Source organism: Anser cygnoides, chromosome 5 (assembly GCF_040182565.1).
Source record: "Anser cygnoides isolate HZ-2024a breed goose chromosome 5, Taihu_goose_T2T_genome, whole genome shotgun sequence".
In the NCBI taxonomy this organism is placed as follows: Eukaryota; Metazoa; Chordata; class Aves; order Anseriformes; family Anatidae; genus Anser; species Anser cygnoides.
Genome location: NC_089877.1, coordinates 53,652,933 through 53,675,449, shown reverse-complemented (window position 1 = coordinate 53,675,449; position 22,517 = coordinate 53,652,933). Strand labels below are relative to the sequence as shown.

At 37.9% G+C, this 22,517-nt stretch overlaps 1 protein-coding gene across 1 annotated transcript in view; it reads left to right on the top strand.

Annotated features, from left to right (window-relative positions):
* The window catches only part of SETD3 (SET domain containing 3, actin N3(tau)-histidine methyltransferase), a 59,492-nt gene that overhangs the window by 34,274 nt on the left and 2,701 nt on the right, over positions 1-22,517 (top strand). The window contains exons 8-13 of the mRNA XM_066998326.1: positions 9,724-9,782; positions 11,567-11,681; positions 16,167-16,241; positions 19,413-19,579; positions 20,199-20,284; positions 21,929-22,089. Coding sequence (XP_066854427.1) covers positions 9,724-9,782; positions 11,567-11,681; positions 16,167-16,241; positions 19,413-19,579; positions 20,199-20,284; positions 21,929-22,089 — 663 coding nt within the window. The remainder of the gene's footprint in view (positions 1-9,723; positions 9,783-11,566; positions 11,682-16,166; positions 16,242-19,412; positions 19,580-20,198; positions 20,285-21,928; positions 22,090-22,517) is intronic.

Sequence of the window (22,517 nt, the reverse complement as noted above, 5' to 3'; positions counted from 1 at the left end):
ATAAATTCAGTCATGTTTTAATTTTGTATGCACTCTTCTTAACTTGTTAAACTATTTTGATTAAAAGAAATGATAATGTAGTTAGGAAGCAGGTTTTCCTACTGACCTGTAAACTGAGATGCGTTTCATGCATACTGTGCATCCTAGCAGTTGAAGTTAACTTTATGAGAAATGCCAGAGACAGGATCTTCTTTCTGCAACTTAACTTTGCACAGAAGTAGCATAAAAATCAGTGAATAAAGAAGAATTGTCAATTAATATAAAAAAAAAAATAGATTAAAACTGATTGGAGAAAGCGAAGTCACTTAAGTAATATTTTAACTAATTTAGTTCCTTTTCACTGAGTTCTAAGTTTCTTAACAATGTTAATGAGCAAATACCTGTAAATGCTTTCTTTGCCTCTGTCAAGCTACTGTTACTCGAGAAGATGGAAGTGCCCTGTGAGTCATACCTCTTTTTTTCTTTTAATAGAATCTGTTTGGTAATACGGCTAGGTAGTATCTGTAGCTTGTATTGTATCAAGTGTTTCACAGGAGCACTTGCTGACCGGGAACAGTTTTCTGACCAGTATGTATTGACACCTGGGTAGTGCTTGTGCAAGTGTTCTTGTAGATCCATTGTGAATGCAACCCCTTGCAGTAATCTATCCAGAGGTGTTTTGATCTGTTCGTTTGCACTGTTGGACAGAACTTAATCTCTATGAGACTGCAATCCCTTTTGATCAGATACTAAATTTGATTTCTTATTCATATAAAATTTGACTGATTTAGGGTGACTGAACTCCAAAATCTAGTTAGTAGTTGTTGGGCACTGGAATATTTATTTTAGTAAGGAGGTTTTAAAGTAGTAAGTTCTAGATCTCAAAATAATATTTTAGCATCTTTAAATCTGGTATCACATTTGGCTCTTCAATATCGGGTATATTAGGCGAGATATCACATCTTTAGCATAATTTTGACACCATTTTCTAAAGCTGTGATACTTTCAATATGACTTATGCCAGTCTTGCGTTATTTCTCCTTATTCTTTCTAATCTATACTATTCCAATAAGGGTATATTTTTCCAGCAAGATACCACTATTTAACTTTCCTGTGCTAAATAATGTTTGAGTTAAATGCAGGCAAGTATATTGCCTTTTAGAACTCTCTATTCAAATGTTCGGAAGTTGTTTTTTAGCTTTAAATTGATATAATAGCTACAGAATATTTGAATACTTCTAAAGAGTTCAACTAATGTGCAGTCAAAAGTAAATGTATTTGGAAGCAGAATACAATTTTGATCACGGAGCAGGTAGGTCTTCAGAACTCTGGTTTTCCCTTCACTTAATTTGTACTCATTGTCATACCAATCAAATAGCTTTTTTCAGAAGTAGTGTCAGTGTCAATGGAAAAGGGAAAAAAAAAAAAGGCACTTGTGAATCCTATATCTTTCCCTTTTGTTTACTTGTCTGCTATAAATGTCAGCTTTAGGAGAGATTTAAAATTTCATTGTGTGGGCAGTTACAGAGGTAAGATAGCGTTGCTATTTATATTTGCTTTGTCCAAATTTCAACAGCTGAGTTGTTCTGCTTGATCAATAATAAATCAATAGACAGCTAATGATGGAATATATTTATGCCTTTCTGTGTTTTTCCTCTCTGTAAGGGCCAAAATATTGTATTAATCTGTTTTGCTGGCAGCAAACTGAAGATTGACTATGCTTGTACTGTACCACTTAGTGTATCTACTGTAAGGTGGTTTTGGCTTCGCAAACATGGGCCAATTTCCTGTTTTCTTATTTCTGGTATATCTCACCCCTGGCTGTGATGGCAATGACAGCAGTTCCTACAGCTTTGTTGGGCCATTCCTGTGGCCTCCCCTCTCCATCAGAGAAGCAGCTACAGGCTTTGCTGGCTTGTGTGTGTCGCTGTCAGACAAATGAAGAGCTCGAGACCTTGTATGAGTAGGAGGTCTCCTTCCTACTTCCCCCGTTCCTTCCGTGCCTCCCACTGGAACACGGCGACAGCTCTGGGCTTGGAGCCAGCCGGACACAGGAGGAGGTGTTTGGCTGTTTGGGCAGCGTTTGCTCCTCTAACAGCTGTTCCCTATTTCCTCCGAGGAAAAGGTGGCAGGCCATATGGAGGCATCCTGTGGTCCAGATTCAGCCCATGGGTGCCAGTTGGACCATGCTGGCCTAGATCAAAATTCAGGCACATCCTACTTGGTGTCTGTTATTTCTGACAGTTGGAATGTTTTAAATTTTGGACAAGGACAGACAAGATAAAACGTATCTTTCATTTTTGGAGGTGGATATCATCTTTCTTTGGACATTCATTGTTAAATTAAAACCTCCTGATTAGATCTTATTTTATATTCTGAATGGTTTGCATTCATTTACACTAGCCTAAATGCCCTCTTTCCTCTAGAGAAAGAGAGATGTACTTCAAAGTGTGTATGCCAGCACTAAGCAAAATTTGTTTCTGCACAGTTTAAACCACATTTGGGAGGAATAATACATTCTCTTGTTAGTCTTATGGTCTTTAAAGGCTTTATTCTTTTTTCTTTTTTTTTGGAAGATAGGGTTCTCAACCACCCTCGTGGTTGAGAATGCAGATAAGCATCTGTTTTTACAGCCTATAGCATGGAGAGCTTTTTTGGTTTGTCTGTTTGCTTTTCTATTAGTTGCTTTTATTTTTATTTTTTAACTGAGTTGCACTTTCTGGGGCAGTTGAGTTTATCCCCAGAGATGTTGTCTGTGTCTTTTGTGGATGTGATTGCCTCAGTAGACACCAGGAGATCATCACACACTTAGAAGTATACTTTCTCATATAAAGTTTGTACTTATTGTGCAGATTTAATATTTTTCCTGATATAACAGCAGTTACAAATGTTCCATAAATTTAAAATATGATAACAAGCTGATGTTTCTTAGAATGGAATACTCAAAGGATGTATTCTTTAAGCACTGCAAAATTATACAGGGGACTTATCTTTGTTAAAATTAGTAATTTAACTAAATTACAAAGTGGATTATCCTCTTCAGTCAGACTCAGTGCTAATACTCCACACAGTAGGAGATTGATATGTTGCTAAGTAAGCCAAAGTTTATTTTCTTGTATGATCACTTGAATGTGAGTTGAAGAGGAAGTGATAAGTTTTTCGCTTTGCGTGTGTGCACTGCAGTCCCCGTACATCTGGCTACAGGACTTATCCTGCCCCATGTGCAGTGTCACTCCTGCGATACAGTACCTCGGTTATAAGATGATCATCGTGATCCAAGCTTCTACCAAGTGGCATCCAGTAGGATTTGTCTGTGAACTTGAGGAGTTGATTCACAGGGAACAGAGCATTGGCCGTATTGTGTGACATTAATGCTTGTTAGGAAACTCTTTGGAAGGGGAGCGGTTGTGAATAGGAAGTATTGTCCCTGTCTTCCTAAAGCTCATTTCAGGCTGTCCATACAGCACTTTATTCGTGGTTTGTGATTCCCTGAATTAATAGTGGAGTTATGTGATGAATTTGTGCACGAAGCATCATGTTGCACTGAAGAGAAGTAGTAAAGTAAACCTTGGACCTCAGGAGGAACCTAAAGAGTAAATGATATGTCCCAGTATGCAGGCAGAGTAAAGGGTTTCCTCACAAAGGTCTGTAGGTGTCTTACTGTAGTTGCATGAAGAACCACTGACAAGATCCCTCAATCTGAGGCTCAGCATGAACACTGGAATAGTATTTCATGAGGAGATGAACCAAAGGACACACGGACCTGGTGCATCCTTCTGTTACGTGAACAGGGACAGGGCAGCAGCTAGGGGGCTTCCTCATTGCAAAGCACATCCAGTCTCAGCCCTCGTCTTCTCCTCCTTCATTCCTTCAGCCCTTAGTGGGGCTGCGTTCAGCTCTAAATGATTTTGTGAGGACAGGAAAAGGTACAGAAAACTTGGTCACTAGATTGTGTCGTATCTGAGCGGCCTCTTTTCTGGGGGAAAGGAATATTTTAAAATTCTGCATAAAGAAATATCCTGTAAATGGAGTGATCAAGAAGTGCATGTTAAAGTGAGTCACTTTCCCTCCTCTGTTTAATAAAGGAGGTGACAGGTTTGTGGGCAGGATACTGGTTTGCAGTTGGTTGAAGATGCTTACTGCATACTCCATCAGCCAAAAGGTAATGTCCACTTTGCATACGGGGTGGACTGTCAGTCCTTCAGCCCCTGGTGTTAGTAGCTTATGCTGTGATACAAGCTGTCTGTTATGCCACTGCGGTCTCATTGACTAAATACAATTTTTGCAGGTAGAAGGTACAAAAAAATGGATTGTGCAGTTAAATTCCATTGCACCAGGAGGAGCCATTCCAGTCTGCTTCCGCTACATGAATCCCATAATAGTGTGGAACAGTGCTTTCTTGTGTATATTGGCGGAAAGTAAATAAAAATTGCTGACATAAAGAATAAGCAAGAATGTTATTTAGATTTAATAAGTTTCAATTCTGTAGCACATCTTTAATTTTAAGATTAGGTTTTGCGAAGCAGGATGATCTTCCTTCCACTAGAAAACTCATGTAGCAACGTACATTTGTGGATGTAATTCCTTGTGCCTAATGAATCATGGTGTTTGTAAATTCCAAAGCATACCTCTGTAGTTATAAGATATTATTACAAAGTAAAATCTTTGTTTTATTTCTCCTGTCCTGTATGGTGAACTGGCTTTCCCTTGTTAGGTTAGGCAGCGTATGTCCAATGGAAAAAGAGAATTCTTGTGTCCCTGTAGATCACTAGGATCCTCCATTCTGAATTCTTTATTTTACTTCGCTTTAGGGCAGTTAAAGCCTCAGCGGCTCCACAGAGAGGAGTTTCTCTTCAAGGCTGCTGCTTCAAAGGATTTCCAGAGCTTGGAAAGGGACAGTTACCAGCAAACACTGACAGATCTTCCTGCTTCTGGCCTTGAAAGTGTGTGTGTGGTGTGTTTGTGTTTTCATACACCTACACATTGGCCTGAAACCATCAAGTAGCATCCAACAAGACTCATAACGAAATCTCCCCATGTTAATGAGTACATTGGAAAGAGGGGGGAATCTGCAAAGAGGGGGGAGGAAAAAAATTGTTTGGTCAAAAGGAACAAACCCTTGGGCTTCATGTTCAAAGGAATGGAAGTTAACAAGGTGGAAGCTTAAGCTGGTTTGGCTTTAAATTTGTTTCAAGTACCCTTAGTGTTTTGGGGGTTGGGGTTGCAGAGGTGGGGAGTGATGGCCTCAATATAATACCAACACTTGGTATGATGCTTTCCCAAGATAGAAATGGAGCTGTCTCTACTTCAGCGGTACACAAGAGGTTTCTGAGAATATTGAAATCTGATTTAGTAATATTGATGCAGAGATTGCCCATTGCTTTTCCTTGGACTTGTGAGTACTTGAAATATTCTTCACAGAAATCCAGCCATCTCTGCATCTACAAACACACAAAACCAACAAATGAGTCTGTCACAACCTGAAGCATGTGTATAGCATTGAGTTAGAATGCAGAAAACTGGGACGCAAAGTGGTTTAAGCAAGGACTTTTTTTAGTTACATATTACAGTGGAGTAGTAGGTGACTCAGATAGCCAGCTTATCTCAATTTAGAGAAGATGTGTTTTTGTTTTTTTTGAAAAGACAACACTACCTTTGATCACATCCAGAAATTCATTTTTTTCTTACGTGGGGGATACAATGGTAATAATAGTACAAAGGAATACACTGGCCAACATGACATCATACCAAAATACATTAATTCTTTCCAACACATCTAGTAGTGTACATATGAACACAAATTTAACACTACATAAACTCTAACTTTTACCCAGAAATTTTATTGCATGTTACAGTAATAAGACTTGTACTTTGCATCACTTGGTAAGCAAGCAGATATTAAGCTTATTTTAATGGAAGTGCCTTTGTCGAGGTTAGGAGCTCTGATAAATGAGCTCTGGCATTTCATGACTGAATGGAGTAAGGAGTAGTAGCCTCTAATAGTCTGCTCATTCTTGTACAGGAGGCTAATGCCCTTGTAAGCTGGATAGTAGAAGTGATAGCTTCTCAGCTCGAAAGGCACCCACCCTTTCCACATCGAATCCTTCATCCTGTCCAAATAAAAATAAGTCTTCTCAAAAGTGGAGGAGTGACCTAGCACCTAGGTTGAGATTTGAGAATCATTAATCTTGTAAAGTTTATCCAAAAACATGGTGAAGAAATAATTAGTGTGAAGGCGTCTCTGAGGGCATCAGGAGTTGCAGTTTCTTTTGCGACACTGAACATGAGATGTGGGCCCTTGGATATCACTGCTTCCCAGAAGGGAAAATATTTAAAAGTCTTTTTTCTTGTTGTTGGGGATTTTTTTTCCTCCCTTTATCCGGTTGCCATACTGCGTAACTGGCTTCTAGTCTGATAGTGTTTTAGGTGACTAGAATAACAGTCTGTCTCTTTCCACAGTGGCTGCAGACAATCTGGCAGCAATCACTGTTACTTTTTAATATTTCTGGTTATTTTGAGATATCCTCCAAATGTCTCAAAGAAGGCTTGGAATGCTGAAGGGGAAGAAGCGATTTTTTTTATTTTTTTTTTTTTTTTTAGGAATAGCAGCATCAGGAGGAAAATGAAATTCAGCATGCTACTATTTGTTTTTGCAGTGGTCATCACCCTGATTGCCAGCTCTGACAATATTTTCACAGAAAGGGTAACTAAATAGATGGTATTTGTTCTTTATAATAACTCTTTCAGTAGAATGTCAGGACCTGCATCTAAATGAATATATTCACATTTTCATGTTCCCATTTTTTATTTAAAGCTTTTCCCCTCCCAACTTTCTGAAACTACTTCATACAGACGTAGTAAGTTAAAATTAGGGTTCATGTAGTGGATAATGTCACATTTCATAGATAATATGTAGAGATCTAGCCACATAAACCTATAAAAGCTAGATCTGATATTTTTTATGTATTAAGTGTTTGTTTAGTTTAAATACATCTATATCTTTTTTGATCAGCCTGAGCAATTTGCATGCTATGCAGCAGACATCTTCTATACTTTATTAAATATCTGTCAATTATAAATATCAAGGTTTTACATTAATGTCAAGATAGTACATCAAAAATTCATGGAATATGTGACTTTTTTCAAGGGTATTTAATACTTAATGCATTTGTGTCATTTTTCTTTCTAGATATATTGACAGGTTTTATTAAGTGTTTGTTAGGGAGATTTCATTTTTACCAAGGGACTATAAAGAGAAGCTGCATACTAAATCAATTTTTTAATCAGAATATTGTTCTTTTTTGTGTGTCTTCAGATTCTTGTAATCTATAGGGTTTTTAAGTTATGTACTAACATAGTCCAAGTCAGAAATCTAACGTGATCAAATATGCTGATCTTAGAGCATCTTAACTTTTAAATAGCTGCTAGTATATTGTACCACAGAATGTTATAAATACGGTAATTATGTACATCAGGGTTTTATTCTGCCTTGTGTTTTTTATTATCAGACCATAGATTTTATCCCTTGTCATAATTTACTAGTGTTTTTTTTACAAATTGTCTGGACTGTCTCAATATGTGGGCACTCCCTAAGTTTCATGGATTTACAAATGGGGAGGGATGCAAGCATTTGGTGGCACCCAAACCGGGTGCCCGTGGGCTGCGTGTTCAGGTCGGCTTGTTACAGAGGGACTCCTTATGTGAGCGATTAACGTCGGCGCAATGTGCAGTCGTGAGATGTCTTGAACAGAAAAATCATTTAATTAGATCTAATACCAGTTTTGCCTTGGAGATGACTCGGTATTTGCTCCTAGTCAGGGTTGAGCGTGTTGGCCGGTGCTCCCTGTGCAGCATGGCCAGGAGCTGCGCGTGTGCCTTGCGTTTGGCTGCAGAGCTTTGAAGTAAAAATCACTTTTGCACTGTTGAGCCCTTTGCGGTCAGTCTGTAGTTAGCGCCTTTGTACTTTCAGCACGTTGTGACCATCGCGATGCTGCTGCTCGCGAAAGGATTGTGTTTTGTTGAAAGTTCTCGTTCAGGAAGAGGGAGGAGAGCGGCAGCGGGCAGAGAGGAGGGTCCCTCTGCGTACCTGGGACCTCCTTAAAACCCCCATTTTAAACTCAAGGCGGCACCGACTTCGCGCTAAGACCTCCAAAATTCGGAGTATGGCGGCACCGACTTTATGCTAAGAGCGTCGGAGCACGGCAGCGAGCCCCGAGAGCCCGCCGGCGACGGCTTGCGCCGTCTCTGCGGCCTGCCCTCCCTCAGCGGCCCGGCGCCGTTCCGCCCTTCGGCCGGCAGGTGGCAGGGGCAGCCCGCGCTGCCGGCCCCAAGCCGAACGGGGCGGCGCGGGGCCGGCCGCAGGAGCCGGGTCACCTTCCCTGGCAGGCCCGGGGGCCGTGCTCGCCCCGAGCCCGGGAGGTTTCTGCCGCCGCCTCCAGGGCTCGCGCAAACGCGAGGGCTTTAAAAATAATAACAAAATAGCGACCGGCGGGCCGGCAGCCGCTGCTGCGGAGCTCCTGCGGCTCATCCGAAGGGTTAACCCGAGGGCTTGGGGGGGAGCGGGCACCTGGGACCTGCCGCCCCGCTGGCAGCCTTTTGTCGTGTATAATTTGCCTAAAATTGCGCGCTGGGCGCGAGCTTTTTGTTTTCTAATTGATTTACGGTTTTGAGCCACTTTTACCTCATCCCCTACTGTCCTGCGCACGGTGCCAGCAAGTACATTACAGCGAGAGATGATAAATTACCACGCACTTGGGATGCTAATGCCTCGCGAGGAAAAAACTGCACACTGCACGGAGCTTCGTGCATTAGGAGTGTCACAACGACAGAGCCATGCAAAAAAATCATTTGTATCTTTTGAAATAACCGTTTGATCATTTACTTCAATTTGTTTGTGAGACCTAATTGGACCTGGGGATTAAAATTCATGCGATCGTGGTTTTCCATTTTGTGACCTGGGACAAAGTTCTAAAGCATGCGCATGTGGGCTTAAAGCTACCTGTATTTGTGAAACTTTAAGTAAGCTATTTGTCAGAAAAGTAACAGGCATTACAGCTTCTTAAAGCCTTCTCTAATCTAAATATTTTGCATGTTAATGACAACTACAATATGCTTTCTCAAGTGTGATTGCTCCGCTTTTAGAGCGGAGTACATGTAGATGGGTTGATGTAGGTAATCTGTTCTAATCTGATCTAATCTGTTTCTCGCTAAAGCTATTCAAATTTTTTAACGTTTGATTTCTGAGGTGTAGCGCAACTCTTACTGAATAAAACATTCAGAGGTATAGGGGGAGAAATGCAAATTTTGTCTGATTTTTTCTTTCTTGCATTTGTGACCACATTCCCAAAATCCTAGCACAGGGGAAATTGTGAGAGTTGGTGAAACCTAAATATGCGCTTAGTGTGATTTCTTTCCCCTGCCCTTTCACCAAGAGCTGTGTTTTGTTTTACCTTTGCATACTCAGTCCACCTTAAATTTTTTATTTTTGTACGATGTCTGTGGGTTCCAGTCTTGAAATATGAAGAAACAGATTTATGGCGGCTGCTGGGCACAACAAATTAAGTTGACAGTGATGTATGAGAGCATAATAGCATGATGATCCCTCTGTAGCGCGGCTGGACGCCTCCTGCTTCATTTGGCTCTTGTTAGGATCTGTTAGGCAGCTAAATAATGAAATTCTGCTGACTGATTTCTGATTTCTGTTTTCTTTCTCTTTTCACCTTTTCTGAAACTTGCATTTCCCAGACCCATCCCAATGCCAGCAAACTGCCCTTAAAGGATTCTTTCACTTACGATGACTACAGGTTGGTCTCTCTTAATTTTTTTTTTTTTTAAGTGAATTGTGGGGCCTTGGAAATGCTTCATTGGTGGGAAAACTCTATTATTATTGAAATGTTAAATGTAGGATTTGATACTAATATACTTAATGAAGAAGAAAGTGAAATAAATATGCAGATTTTAATAGTTACAAAGGAATAGTCATTATGAGCAGCTAATTTAGCCAACTGGCACACACAGTCTGAGATTAGTACGGTGATTTGTTGTTTTTTAAGGAAATCAGTCCATGTTGCAGGAGGTTTGTTTTTTGGGGTTGGGGATTTTTTTTATAACTTTATTTTTTAAGAAGCTTTACCAACATGTAGTGGAAACTAATATTTACAGTGTCTGTTGAACTGGAGAGCTTAAGCTGTACATGTGAAGCATGAGTGTCACTTGGAGGTGCTGTGGGGGTGACATAATTAAGATAAAAATAAGAATAATTAAGATAGCAAGAGCTTTAATTCTGTTAAGTGATTAAAATAGCATGAATAAAAAGCATTATGAGGTATAGAGGCTTCTGGGTAAATCTGAGTTTTCCAGAGCATGCCTACTTCACTTACCAGGGTCACAGAGGAACATGCCAACTTACACGTGAAATGGACAGAAATTTTCCAGATACAGAAACATGCTGCTGTTATATTTCAAGTGGTGTCTGTATATCAGAACTATCCACAATGTTAACATGATTTAAAAAAAAAAAAAAGTAAACTTCAAGTTGACAGTATCTTTCTAAGCAATCTGGAGTCCTTCTGGAAAAATCCTTCTGAAAGTCTAATTCGATATATTAAATACTTGCTAGTAGTGGAGTCTGGGGAGTTAAAATTATTTTGTTCTGGTGCTGTTCCTTTTTTCAAAAAGCACAATAAATATATGTACTAAGGCTAGAATGTAGTGAAACTTCTAAGATTTCTTCTTTCTGGCATTTAATATTCATTTTTGTCTGAAGTGAAATAAAATTGGAAATTCAAGAATGTATAGAAAGTACTGAAATATTAAGCTTTTCCGAGGATTCCTGTAGTTGAATAAGTAGCTGGCATGTCATTTTCTTAACCTGGCTTAGAAAGATTTTGAATTATGTCAGTGCTAAACTATCTTTTTTTTTTTTTTTAATTCTTTTAACCTGGGTATCTGAATTTTTTTTCCATTTCTTTATTCTGATGAGTAGAAAACTTACCGATACTGAACTAAGCTAAAAGTTCCTGCACTGAAGAGAAGCACTTACCAAAATATGCCTGCATCACTAGATGACAGTGCCTTGCAGTTCAGGTAGTGTGTGAGCTCTTTAGGGAGCCAGAAGGAAAATGCCACCTGGCTCTTACAAGAGCCTGCACATAGATGAGAACAACTGCTGCTGCGCAGTAGCTGTGAACTCTGAAGCCTGCAGAAATAGCTGACCCCAGGTCTGGGATATGTGGTGAGAGGTATGTGTGCAGAAAAAGGTTGGGAAAGTGCAAGGTGACATGGGAGTGGGTCCTGGTTGAGGTCTGGGAGGTGTGAAGATACGGTACTGTTGCAAAAAGTGTAGAAGAGGCGTGGGATCACAATCCTGATTTGGAAATTCAGAGTCTGCGTGCATGTCTTGGAATCCCTGGAGCCGCTGATTTATCCCATGTTACCTCTTGCTGTTATAAGTCGTTGTGTTATTTAAGAAAAGTAAGTTTGGAAACTCCTGGTGTAAATGACTGCTTCAGATTGGTTTACAGGCAATCATATATTGATGTTTTCAGCATCGACCGCCTAACGTTTATAACGTTTTTAATTTTTGTAGATGGGCAGTTTCCTCTGTTATGACACGGCAGAACCAGATTCCAACAGAAGATGGTTCCAGAGTTACATTGGCACTAATACCTCTATGGGACATGTGTAATCATACTAATGGACTGGTAAGGTTTTCTTCAGTGTTGCTGAAAGGCTTATGGCTTAAGTATTAAGCCTTTCAACTGCCACCAAACAGTTTAATAACACTTTTCGTTACACTTCTTAATAGAGTTATTTTATCTTCCTGAATGGCCCTAGAAGACTAATAGCTGAAAGAAAGCTTTGTCAATTTCTTAAAAGTCTTATGGTACCTTTTCAGTGAGAATCTTCTTCATCTAAACAACTTTAGAAGTGATTGCATACTTGCATACAGCTGTGTATTGTGTGCGTATAATGGACCTTTAAAGGTTTTCAGCTACATGATACTTTTTTTCCAGACAAGCTTGAATATTTCCATTTTTCTGACTTGAAGTTTTGTTTCTGACAGGTCTGACAAAGATTCACAATACTAGGTAGATCTGTACTGAGAATATGAAAGCAGACAATGATGGAGGTTTCCTCTTGTAGCTACCACTAGGGAAAGTGGTTAGAAATTTGCAACTAAGAAATACTGCCTGCTCTTCTAAGCATGCCCAAAGAGCCTTGTTATAGAGACAGCAATGATAAGAACAAAGCCTAGTTCAACAAAAACAGTACATCTGTTACTACATCAAAGAAACAAAATGCAAAAATACTACTTTAGGGCATATTAAACATTTAAAAGGTGACATATGTATATAGAAAGTCAGACCTGCTGACGTTTTGTCTTAAGTGAGCTAGTTCGGAGGATGAGGTCTTGATTTCATTAACAGGCTAGTTAACGTTGAAGTGAGGAAATAAAAACCTGCAAGAGGATGGTTTTTCAGTGTTATTTAGGCAGTGTCATGTATGCTTCAAAATTTATGCCCTCAATTGTATTTCCAGTAGATAATACCGCTTATTGTAAACGGAGCATGTGGCTATACTATTTCAAGTAATCTGGTCCTTTTGTGGGACAGTTGACCTGAGTGTTAGCACAACTGAAAAGGGTAGATTTAGATTAGATACTCAGAAGAAATTCTTCACTCAGAGGGTGGTGAGGCGCTGGCACAGGCTGCCCAGAGAAGCTGTGGATGCCCCATCCCTGGAAGTTTTTAAGGCCAGGCTGGATGGGACTTCGGGCAACCTGCTCTGATGGGAGGTGTCCCTGCACATGGCAGGGGGTTGGAATTGGATGGCCTTTAAAGGTTCCTTCCAACCCAAACCATTCTGTGACAACAGCATGTGTTAGTATTGTTAGTATAGGAAAAACTTACTTTAAATGAACAAAACGTAAAACAAGTTATTTTTCTCTTTACACTAAGCTAATTTATAGTTACCGTGACTGTACCAATAACAGTAGCTAGGCTACAAAGTTGCGTGTTTGGTTTATTTTTTCCCTTTATATGTTGTTCTTTAATGCTGATTCTTGCCTTTTACTATTTATTTTGCAATCTCAACTTTGATTTCTTAACAAAACTTGTACGAGAGTCTCTGATACAAAGAAAATTGCTTAAAATTCAGAAATGTATATATTTCTGATATGTCTTAGCTGCAAGCATCAGTACTTCCTGTACCCTTTCCTGCTGGGCTTCTCTTTCTGATGCTTTTGCAGAGACTTGCCTGTATTTATTAGACAACTCTTAATGAATGCCTTCAAAGTTGGGATTAAAGGGAAAGAGGAAGAGAATTAAGGTTCTGTGAGGGAAAAAATTAAGTAGCCCATATTAAAAGAGCAGCTAGTTATGTTGTTTTAATCATTCAAACTTCTATTTAAATTGATAAAGTAATTTTTATTTTTATTATGCTCTTTAACAATGGGTTTGATATGGAGCCAGCCTCTGGAGCCAAACCTGCTAGTGCAGTAGTATATCAGGGCTCTAAGCAACTTTTTATGCTTAAGTGTATCCTAAAGGAGGGGAGGAGGGGGGAGAGGAAGGAAGCTTAAATGATTTGTATGTATATACAAACCTTACTCATTTGTTTCATATTTCTACACAGGCTACCTTAAAATGTCTGTAGGAAAGATAGACAACTGCAACATTAGCAGCTTTTCTTAGTCCGTTATCAAGCCTTCTTGTGTGTTAATTTCATTGTATTATTAGCAATTGGGGAAAAAAAAAAAAGAAAACCCCCAAACCTCCTAAGGTAACTGTAAGCAGTCTGTATTGTAGTTTGTTATTGTATAGTGGGATGAAGGTGGATTCTGCTCTAATTGTAGCACATCCCTTTAAAATACATGAAGTAAACAATTTTTCATTGTATAAAAGTAAGAAATATGAGATGGTGTTGATGTGCCACTGTCTAGTCTCTTCCAAACGTACTGAAATGCTTCCTGAGTCAATCAGCTACTACATATTCCTCTTCTTACTGTATTCCACAGGGCCCCTTTGCCCAAGCTAGATAATAAAATGCTCTTTGGGTTTTAACTGGAGCCAGGTCCACCCAGCTTTTTTCTTCCTTCTGACAGTATTAATTAGATCAACCTACCTCTAAGAACTATATCAAAATGGTTGTCTTCATGCATTTCTCATTGTTATTCTTCAGTGGGATTGTATTTTGACAGTCAGAGGTTGATTACCAGTTCTGCCAGAGCTTTAAATAAGCTACACTCTGCCTATTGGGCTGGGTCCATCCGTAATCACTGACCAAGCGGGGTACTGCATGCTTTGTACACAACTTGCAATTCATGTATTGGTCTGCTTCAGAAATAAAACTGAAGGGATGTAATTTGTGAGCTATCATGTGGGAAGAGACGTAAACACCCTGTTAATTCTCTTACATGACTGCTATTAAAAGAAAGAAATATAAGTCTAGCACAACATTAAGCTTTACAGAAAAGCCTTTTAGAAGTGGTTTTTAAAACAAAAAAACACATCTGAAAGATACAAAAGTTAAATAAGTCTGTCCCCCCAAAAAACTAGTGGTAGTCTAGTGAAGCATGCTTAAACCGACTGAATTCTTCTTTTAACATACTGTAATTCTTCCAGCCCTTGAAATTCTCCTGTTACACAGTCATTTCAAGAGACTGGAATAGGGTTTTCATGTTCAAAAGTATTTCATTGACTTTACACTAAGAAAAATTCAGGACAGGTCAAGTGCAGTCGAGAGTTTTCCATTTCTTTGAATGCAAGTTGCAGTCTTTGAGAAGGTGACTGTATTTGAACTTGGAAGGTACATTGTGAGGGCAAATCCTCTAGCATCTGCAACCTGCAGGTCAAGGTTGGATAACCTTCTGAACGATGGATCTTAATTAGGAATTGTTCAGTCCAGCGTAACGGATGTGCAGGAACTTCTGTGTTGAAACACTACTGTCTTTTGCAGTAGACTGTATTGCATGACTCTAATGTTCTCCTCTGATTTCAACATACCACAAATCCTTTTAATAGGTCTTAAGTGGTGGCATCTGCATGTAGTGCAGTTATGCAAGTGTCCCGCAGGGCCAGGCCGCCCTAGCTTGTGGCTGCCATTTTGGATTTGCTGCATTTGAGACGAGTTCCCTGTGGTCACTTTGAAAGCATCGTTTTGGCTTACAAATGCATCTTTGATTAGGCAAACAGTGTAAAACTCTTAATATGTAAACCATCAGCCGGGCTCTCAAAATAACCCACGGAGTTCTATCTTTGGGTAAACTGCATCCAAGAATGGGAATTATAGTATAGCTAAACTCAAATGTAAGTCAGCTTACAAAGAAGTACGTTTTCATTTAGAAAGGCTGAGGGAGAATCTTTGGCTTCTTCTAAGTTTTCCCCAGACCCAGAGCATATTTGTCAGTAAGTTAGCTCTGTAAAGACAAAATCCAGAATACCTACCATAAAAGTTGTCTTCTGATTGTGCAGCAGCTGACGTTCCATCCTGTGGTTGCATCTGTGTCTACATCTTTGATAATAATAATCAGTAAAAAGTAAACCTAAAAAGTATTACGTTTTTAGGATAGCCTTACTTGGTTGTGTGAACACTCAGGGTTTTGGAGAAGTGCAGGTTTAAGAAAATTTGTCCTCTTCCGTTGCCTATTACCATCCAAAAAAAAGTTCCTTTAGCATTTTAGGAGTATTCCCTTTATCTAAAGGGGTTATTTGCAAATAAACTATAATTCTCTGAAAATTGTATTCACTGAAGATCCACAGTTATCTAATCCATTTTCATTGAGGGATCAAAAATGTGCTGGTAGTTGTAGGATAAAACGTAGAATGTATAACTGTCAGTACCTTGCTCCCGTGGGCCTCACAGGAGTACCTGAAAGCTCAAGAACTTTATAACAAGCTGCTGGCTTTAACATGGGGCTGTCTATGGAAGGTACTTTCCTCAGAACCTTCCATTCACTTTGGGTAAGTTATTTTTTCCCTTAAACGTCTTTAATGCAGAGAATTTTTAAATGGGTTTTCTCAGGAATCATAAAGCATTTATTACCAGCTGTATTATATTGGGCAGAGAAAGAAACATATGCAATTGCGATTGTCAATATACGTTTCCAATAGGACAATGTTTTATCAGTGCCAGGGGAGATGGATTAAAAATGCTAAAGGTGCTTTTGTTGCTCTTTGCTTGGATAGATCACTACAGGCTACAATTTAGAAGATGACCGATGTGAATGTGTTGCGCTTCAAGATTTCAAGGCTGGAGAACAGGTAGTGTGAACAGTTACCTACATAATAGTTCCTTAATAAAGTTTTGTGCAGAAATGTGTTGGCAAGTGAGGGATACTTTGATAAAGGTAGCGTGTTCCAATATTTATATGGTAGATAGCTAATCTCAAAAAACTTTGAGCTGTAACAGTTTTGCTAATCTGCTACTAGGAATTGCACAAAAAAGGACACTTGGTAACTTCCTGCAAAATTGTAATAGAAGACTAGTGTGGATTAAGTCCTGCTACATTTGAATTTTATTATGATTGGCTAATTCCATGTGAAAATACTGCCAAACTAAATAAGTGCATGGTTTTCAAAATAAAATATTTTCCGTCACTGAGCAGACTCTGATTTTAAGAGGTTATTGAGTCCCTATGTTTTAGAGAACTACTTGAAATATTTATTCACTGTTAAATGCACATACACAGACATTGAGTTTGGTGTTCTAGCTAAGATTAATAAAAGGCTCATATCCAAAGGACCAAAGATAAATATACTTTAGACATCACTTTCTCTGCATTAACAGATTGTAGAGTCTGTCTGAAAATTTAGTTGTTTTATATTTCTTGTTAGTCTTTATTTAAGAAGAGGTTAAATGCAGTGTACTTGTCAGTCATTTTACTCATGTTGCCATTACCATGCTTAGTGAAAATGAGAAGAGGACAAAAAATATAGTCCCTCCCTTGCATGTATGCATGAACACACACTTTTATCCTTTAAAAAAAAAAAAAAAGAAAGGACCAAGAGAGGGTCTCGCAAGATGCATGGAACAATCCAGATTCCAATATTCTGTTTAGAACTGCTAGGAAACAAGCACTGAATGTTAAAGCTAAATCTGTCAAGAGATGTACTGAAGGTAGTGCTTCCAGGACTGTAGGAAATCTCTGATAGGAGTTTTTCTGTGCTGTGTCAGCAGCCAGCATAAACTGTCAGTGTTGCTGCACTCTGTTTTTCCTACTGCTTGTGCAATGGCAGTCAGCATGGTCAAAAAAAAGACTTTTTTTCTCTGAAACATCCTAAAATGTTTTCCTGCGGAGTCTCTGAGGTACTACCTTTAATGTATTATTTTGCCAGTCTTGTGCTTCATAATCTTCTGATTTTCATTTTTCTTATGCATTGCTACCATCTTTTTGAAGAAAGATCTATCTGATTTTTTTTAAGTATGGCTTTCCAGAGGTCTATTTATCCTCATTGCTATGCTGTAGTTCACAGTGATTGTCTATTTTTTGTGTTGCTCTTAGAATTTGTTATGGTAGTCAAATATTTTCTGTTTTTCCGATACCAGTATGTTGAGTTAAAAGGGTCCACAGTTTTTCTAGTAGTGATCCAATTTATAATTTTCCACAGCTGGCAATGGATGTGTTGTGTAGCTGTTCTGGCTGCTCTCTCCATTTCAATTATAGAGGCTTTCTCTATTTTCATTTTTGTTTTAGTGATTTACTTTGCTATCTTTTTTTTAATTTCTGTGCAAACTTTAACTGTTATCAACGTTGTTAAATGGTGTTAATATACTATGAAGATGTTACTTCTTACAATTTCAGTAGGAAAAGTGCACTATCTCTGCTTTTACTGCTAAAAAAAAAAAAAGTCCACAGAATCTATCAAATGCTGGCCTTGAATTCAGCAGCTTCTCATACGGCCTAATTTGCTTTCTTTTGTAAGAAAGTACTGTCTGATACACATACGACGGTTTAATATGAGATACAGCACAGTAGTTTTAAACTGGACTCCTGAACTAATTGAGCTAGTGTTTCTTCTGATCGTGTAACATTTCCTGTAATCAAATGGAGATTTGCACCGGCATTTCATCTCCCCTGGTTTTCCTAAGCATTTTGTGGAAGGGCCTTGCTAACCCGACTTAGCCCCTACCTTAACATACGTAGGCAGGTCACTCATTCATTATCTGAGCGTTACCGTATAATGTTTGCTATAATTAAACACAACGTTTAAACATCTAGTGCTTAGGGCAAACACTTCTAATCTAAAATTGAAAACTCAGAAAGCAAATGGCATTGCTAGTGTTGTTGAACCCTTAAGAGAACATCATGCCTTTCTCTGTCAGCTAGCCAGGAGTGGAAACTTCCAGGTATCCAGAGCATTGCTGTATCCCAAAGTAAAGCAGGGAGTTCTGTAAATGTTGAACTTTTCTTTCTGTTTGACATTTCCATTATCAAACAAAAGGCAAAAATATCCTCTCGATGCAGGAGAAGACTGTTACTACTCAGACCCCTTGTTCCATGTACTTCAAAGAGCCTAACTCTGAATGAAAAACTATGCGAGCCTGTAAGGCTGTGGATGTGCACTTTGTCTACACTAATAGTTGTAAACTTTATTTTAAACAAATTTGTCATTGTGGTCGCAATCAAAGATTATTACCTATAGTTATTTCAGGAAAACCGGTTACTAGGCATAGGAAATGTATCACAATTGGGGATATTTCCACCACAGGTAACAAAAGGAAAACTTAATTGAATTTTGCCCTTTTTAAGCACCGAAGTTAATCAGATACAAAAGCACCTGTAAGAGATGAGATTCTGCTTCTGCTATTCAGAGCTACCTGTTTTTTATTCACTTTGGTTAAACACTGTTTACAGGTTACATTTAGAAACTTATCTTTGTATCTGAATTAAAGCAGAAAAGAAATACTGGCTGAACACAGATCAGCTCTCTGTATGGTATAGTTTGAAATATCCATATCTATTGGTAACATTAAAACCAAGCCAAAGTTGTTCCATTACTCTGTGTGAGCATATGAGGAGGAAAAAATGGCCCCAGAAACACCAGTTCTTTTAATGAGTCTTCCTTGTCTCAAAATGCTTTTGGCCTTTAGGGGTGTAACATCTTTGAAAGCTTATTTCCAAATACAGCTATTTTATGAGACTGTGATGGAGAAGAAAAAAAAAAAGGCATTTCTGTTTTATGAGTGGCATAAGAACCTTTTCTCTCTCTCTGTTACATGGCTATGTTTGCATCTACCTTTAAAGTTTATTGCCACTCTGTACAGCATTTGAACCAATACCAGAAAACAAAGCACATTTCTTTATATAATCAAGTATACCTTGTACTCTGAAAAGTAACTCTTTCAGGAAATAACTTTCAAATTATGTCAGATTTGTGAGCTGATCTTAAGCTTTTTTTCCTGTTCCTTCACTTCTCTTTTCATCCTTCTAGATTTACATTTTTTATGGCACTCGGTCAAACGCTGAATTTGTGATCCACAGTGGTTTTTTCTTTGATAATAATTCACATGACAGAGTGAAAATAAAGCTTGGCGTGAGTAAAAGTGACAGGCTGTATGCTATGAAGGCAGAGGTCTTAGCTCGTGCTGGTATCCCAACGTAAGTAAAACACAATGCAATGTTTTTAAAAAAACATTCCTAATGTATATAGTGTCCAGTAGAGCATATATAAAGCTGTTCTGTGTTAGTTTTCTTAGGTCTAATATTTATCCTGTTTGTATAATAAATTAAAGTTATTGTAATAATATTTACAGAAGTTTTGAGCTATATTATCATCAAATTTGGACCATATATAAGGGAAAAAAGTCTTTGCTTTAATAACTATTTGAACAAAAACAGAGCAAGGATTAATTTGAAGCAATCTGTGGTTTTTCTTTCTTTCCTATCCCTTGCAGACATACTACGATGCTCAGTATGTGAACCACAGCATTTTCCTTTAGTCTTTTCAGTCCAGAGGGTACTGTTAGGAGCAGCAGACGTGAAACATTGCATTTTCATGAATTTATTATGAAAGCCGTATAAAAATCATTGTAAGTGTAAAATTGTAGAGATAATTGTTCTTTCCAGATACAGGTTAGAAAAACCTTTCTTCAGTTTAAACTAGTTGCTTTTGTAACACTTCATTTGTTGTATTCTTTTAAGGTCTTTTGAAATAAGTTCAAAGGTATGACAATAGAACTTGCATTTACTCTTCTTGTTTGCTTGTTTCTTCTGTTAGTTCTAGTGTTTTTGCCTTGCACTCCACTGAGCCTCCAATCTCTGCCCAGCTTCTGGCTTTCCTTCGGGTGTTTTGTATGAGTGAAGGTAAGATATTTGATAAAGATAATCCAATTCATGTTTAGTGGCTTTGGTTTTTTGGTTTTTATTATGCAGGAAAGTAGTAAACATTTATATAAAACATTAAGCTAGAAGATCAGACAGGAAATATGTTGGAGTTCAGATTGCAAACAGATCTATAAGCTAGTGAGAAACCCAATCTTTGGCCATGTCACCTGAAGGAATATTTTCGTAACGTAGTCCTTTTTAGAACTCCTGAACAGGTGATCCAATTCTTATTTAATCTCCTAGGCTGTTGGGAACGAGTGACTTTTCTTTTTGAAATGGTTCATGAAAGAAGATCATATGAGATCTGGGGTGTTATTACACACTTAAGATCATAGCAGATTAGTCTTTACTACCAGAATCATTCAGGTATGGAATTGGAATATTGTGTATTGTATGAGAAATACATAAGAGATGTCAAAGCTGAGTATTTAAAATATTTTGGAAATTTATAATCTAAATTCAATTTATGTATTTACAAGTAGTATTTATAATGTTTTTCTTACATTAGTGAGATTTATGGGAAGAATTTAATGACAGTGAGAGAATTCTCTTGCAGCTAGGGATGCTGTGCAGATGATATGGATTTTAACACCAGTAGCAATATTGGAGGAGTTTTCTGTGTATGGTCTCTTCACTATATTTTATTTTAAAAAAAAAAAAAAACCTTACCTTCTTTAGTGTTGTGATTTCTCTGCATCCTGGTGTCCATCTGTTAGATCGTACTAAGAAATTCAAGTAAAGAAACTTTAAGATGTTGATGAAGGGGTGAATTTTGTCATGGAGGAGAACATATAGCTGGTGGACATCTTAATTGCATTTCTTTGATATGATTGTGCTTAGATTATTCATATGTTTTAAATGGTGTATAATAAAACTAATAAGATTATTGGGAAACTCCATGCAGTTATTCCATTAGCAGGAAGTTACTGACTTTTTAATCCTCTTGTAAGCAAGTGGAAATTTAAATATGTAACAATCTATATGGCAGACTTCAGTCATAATTCTGCTGTTTGTGATGCGTCTTACTTGAGGTTTGCGATAGCTGTTTTGCAGGAGCGAAATTTGGTAATTAAAAAATTAGTAGAATTTGTGTAATTCAAGGAGCTGATTAAGCATTTTCTACTCCATATGAGGGTTTTTTGATGGATGCCTTTTTTGCACAGCTATAGGTAGCTTCTGCTACTGAAACAGATTACCAAAATGTTAGGAAAAATAATTTCATTACTGTTTGTGTACTTTATCTGCACTGTTACTTTTATTAACAAAAAGTTCACTGAACTCTTTAAAGAATTACTCTAATTTGTTTTATTTATCAGTTATTATAGAAAACATTCCATCTCAGTGTCACAGAGTGACGTTCTGTATTATGAGAAGCTAAAACAAACAAATCTTATTTCAGAGTGGAGGCGAGGGTCCTGCATCTGCTTACCTCAAGACTTCCAATTGCCTCTTTGAGGAGAGTCCTAGAATTAATCAGCATATTTGATAATTCTTATTTGAGGAAAGTTTTTTTCTTAGCTACTTAAAGCTATACTATTGAAAATATTTTTTTTCTGCAATTTGTCAACTGAAAAAGAGAATGATAAGATTGTTTTTAACAGATTGGTTTTATACTTATTGCAGAAGAGCTGAAGGAACACTTGATAGGTGAGCATGCCATTGATAAAATCTTCACTCTGGGAAACTCTGAGTTTCCCATTAGCTGGGACAATGAAGTTAAACTTTGGACATTCCTAGAAGCCAGAGCATCCCTTCTTTTGAAAACGTATAAAACAACTGTGGAGGTAAAATTATTATTATGTATAATTTAAATGTCTGAAATGTTTTGTATTATGATTGTAAGAAAAGATACTTTGTCCCCATCTTCTCTTTACAAACTTTCATCTGAATGGTAGTACATAATTCATTTTGCACTTTTTAAGTGTAGAAACATATTTGCATTATCTAAGGAAAATCAAATAAGATTGCAAAAAAGAAAATTTTGTTAATGTAATTTTGTTAATGTAATTTTTCTTTGATTCTCCAAATAAAGGCTACTTGCTCTTTCTCTGCAAGTAAAATGGGGAATCAGTTTCAACTTGTCTGTCAGTAGTATTCTCCAAACTGCAAAGAAGCGTGCTACTACTGTAAGCATATTTTAAGTGAACCTATGTTTTGTATGTTTGTGAAGTCTCCTGACTTTACTTGTTATGCAGGCTGACCTATGTGGAGA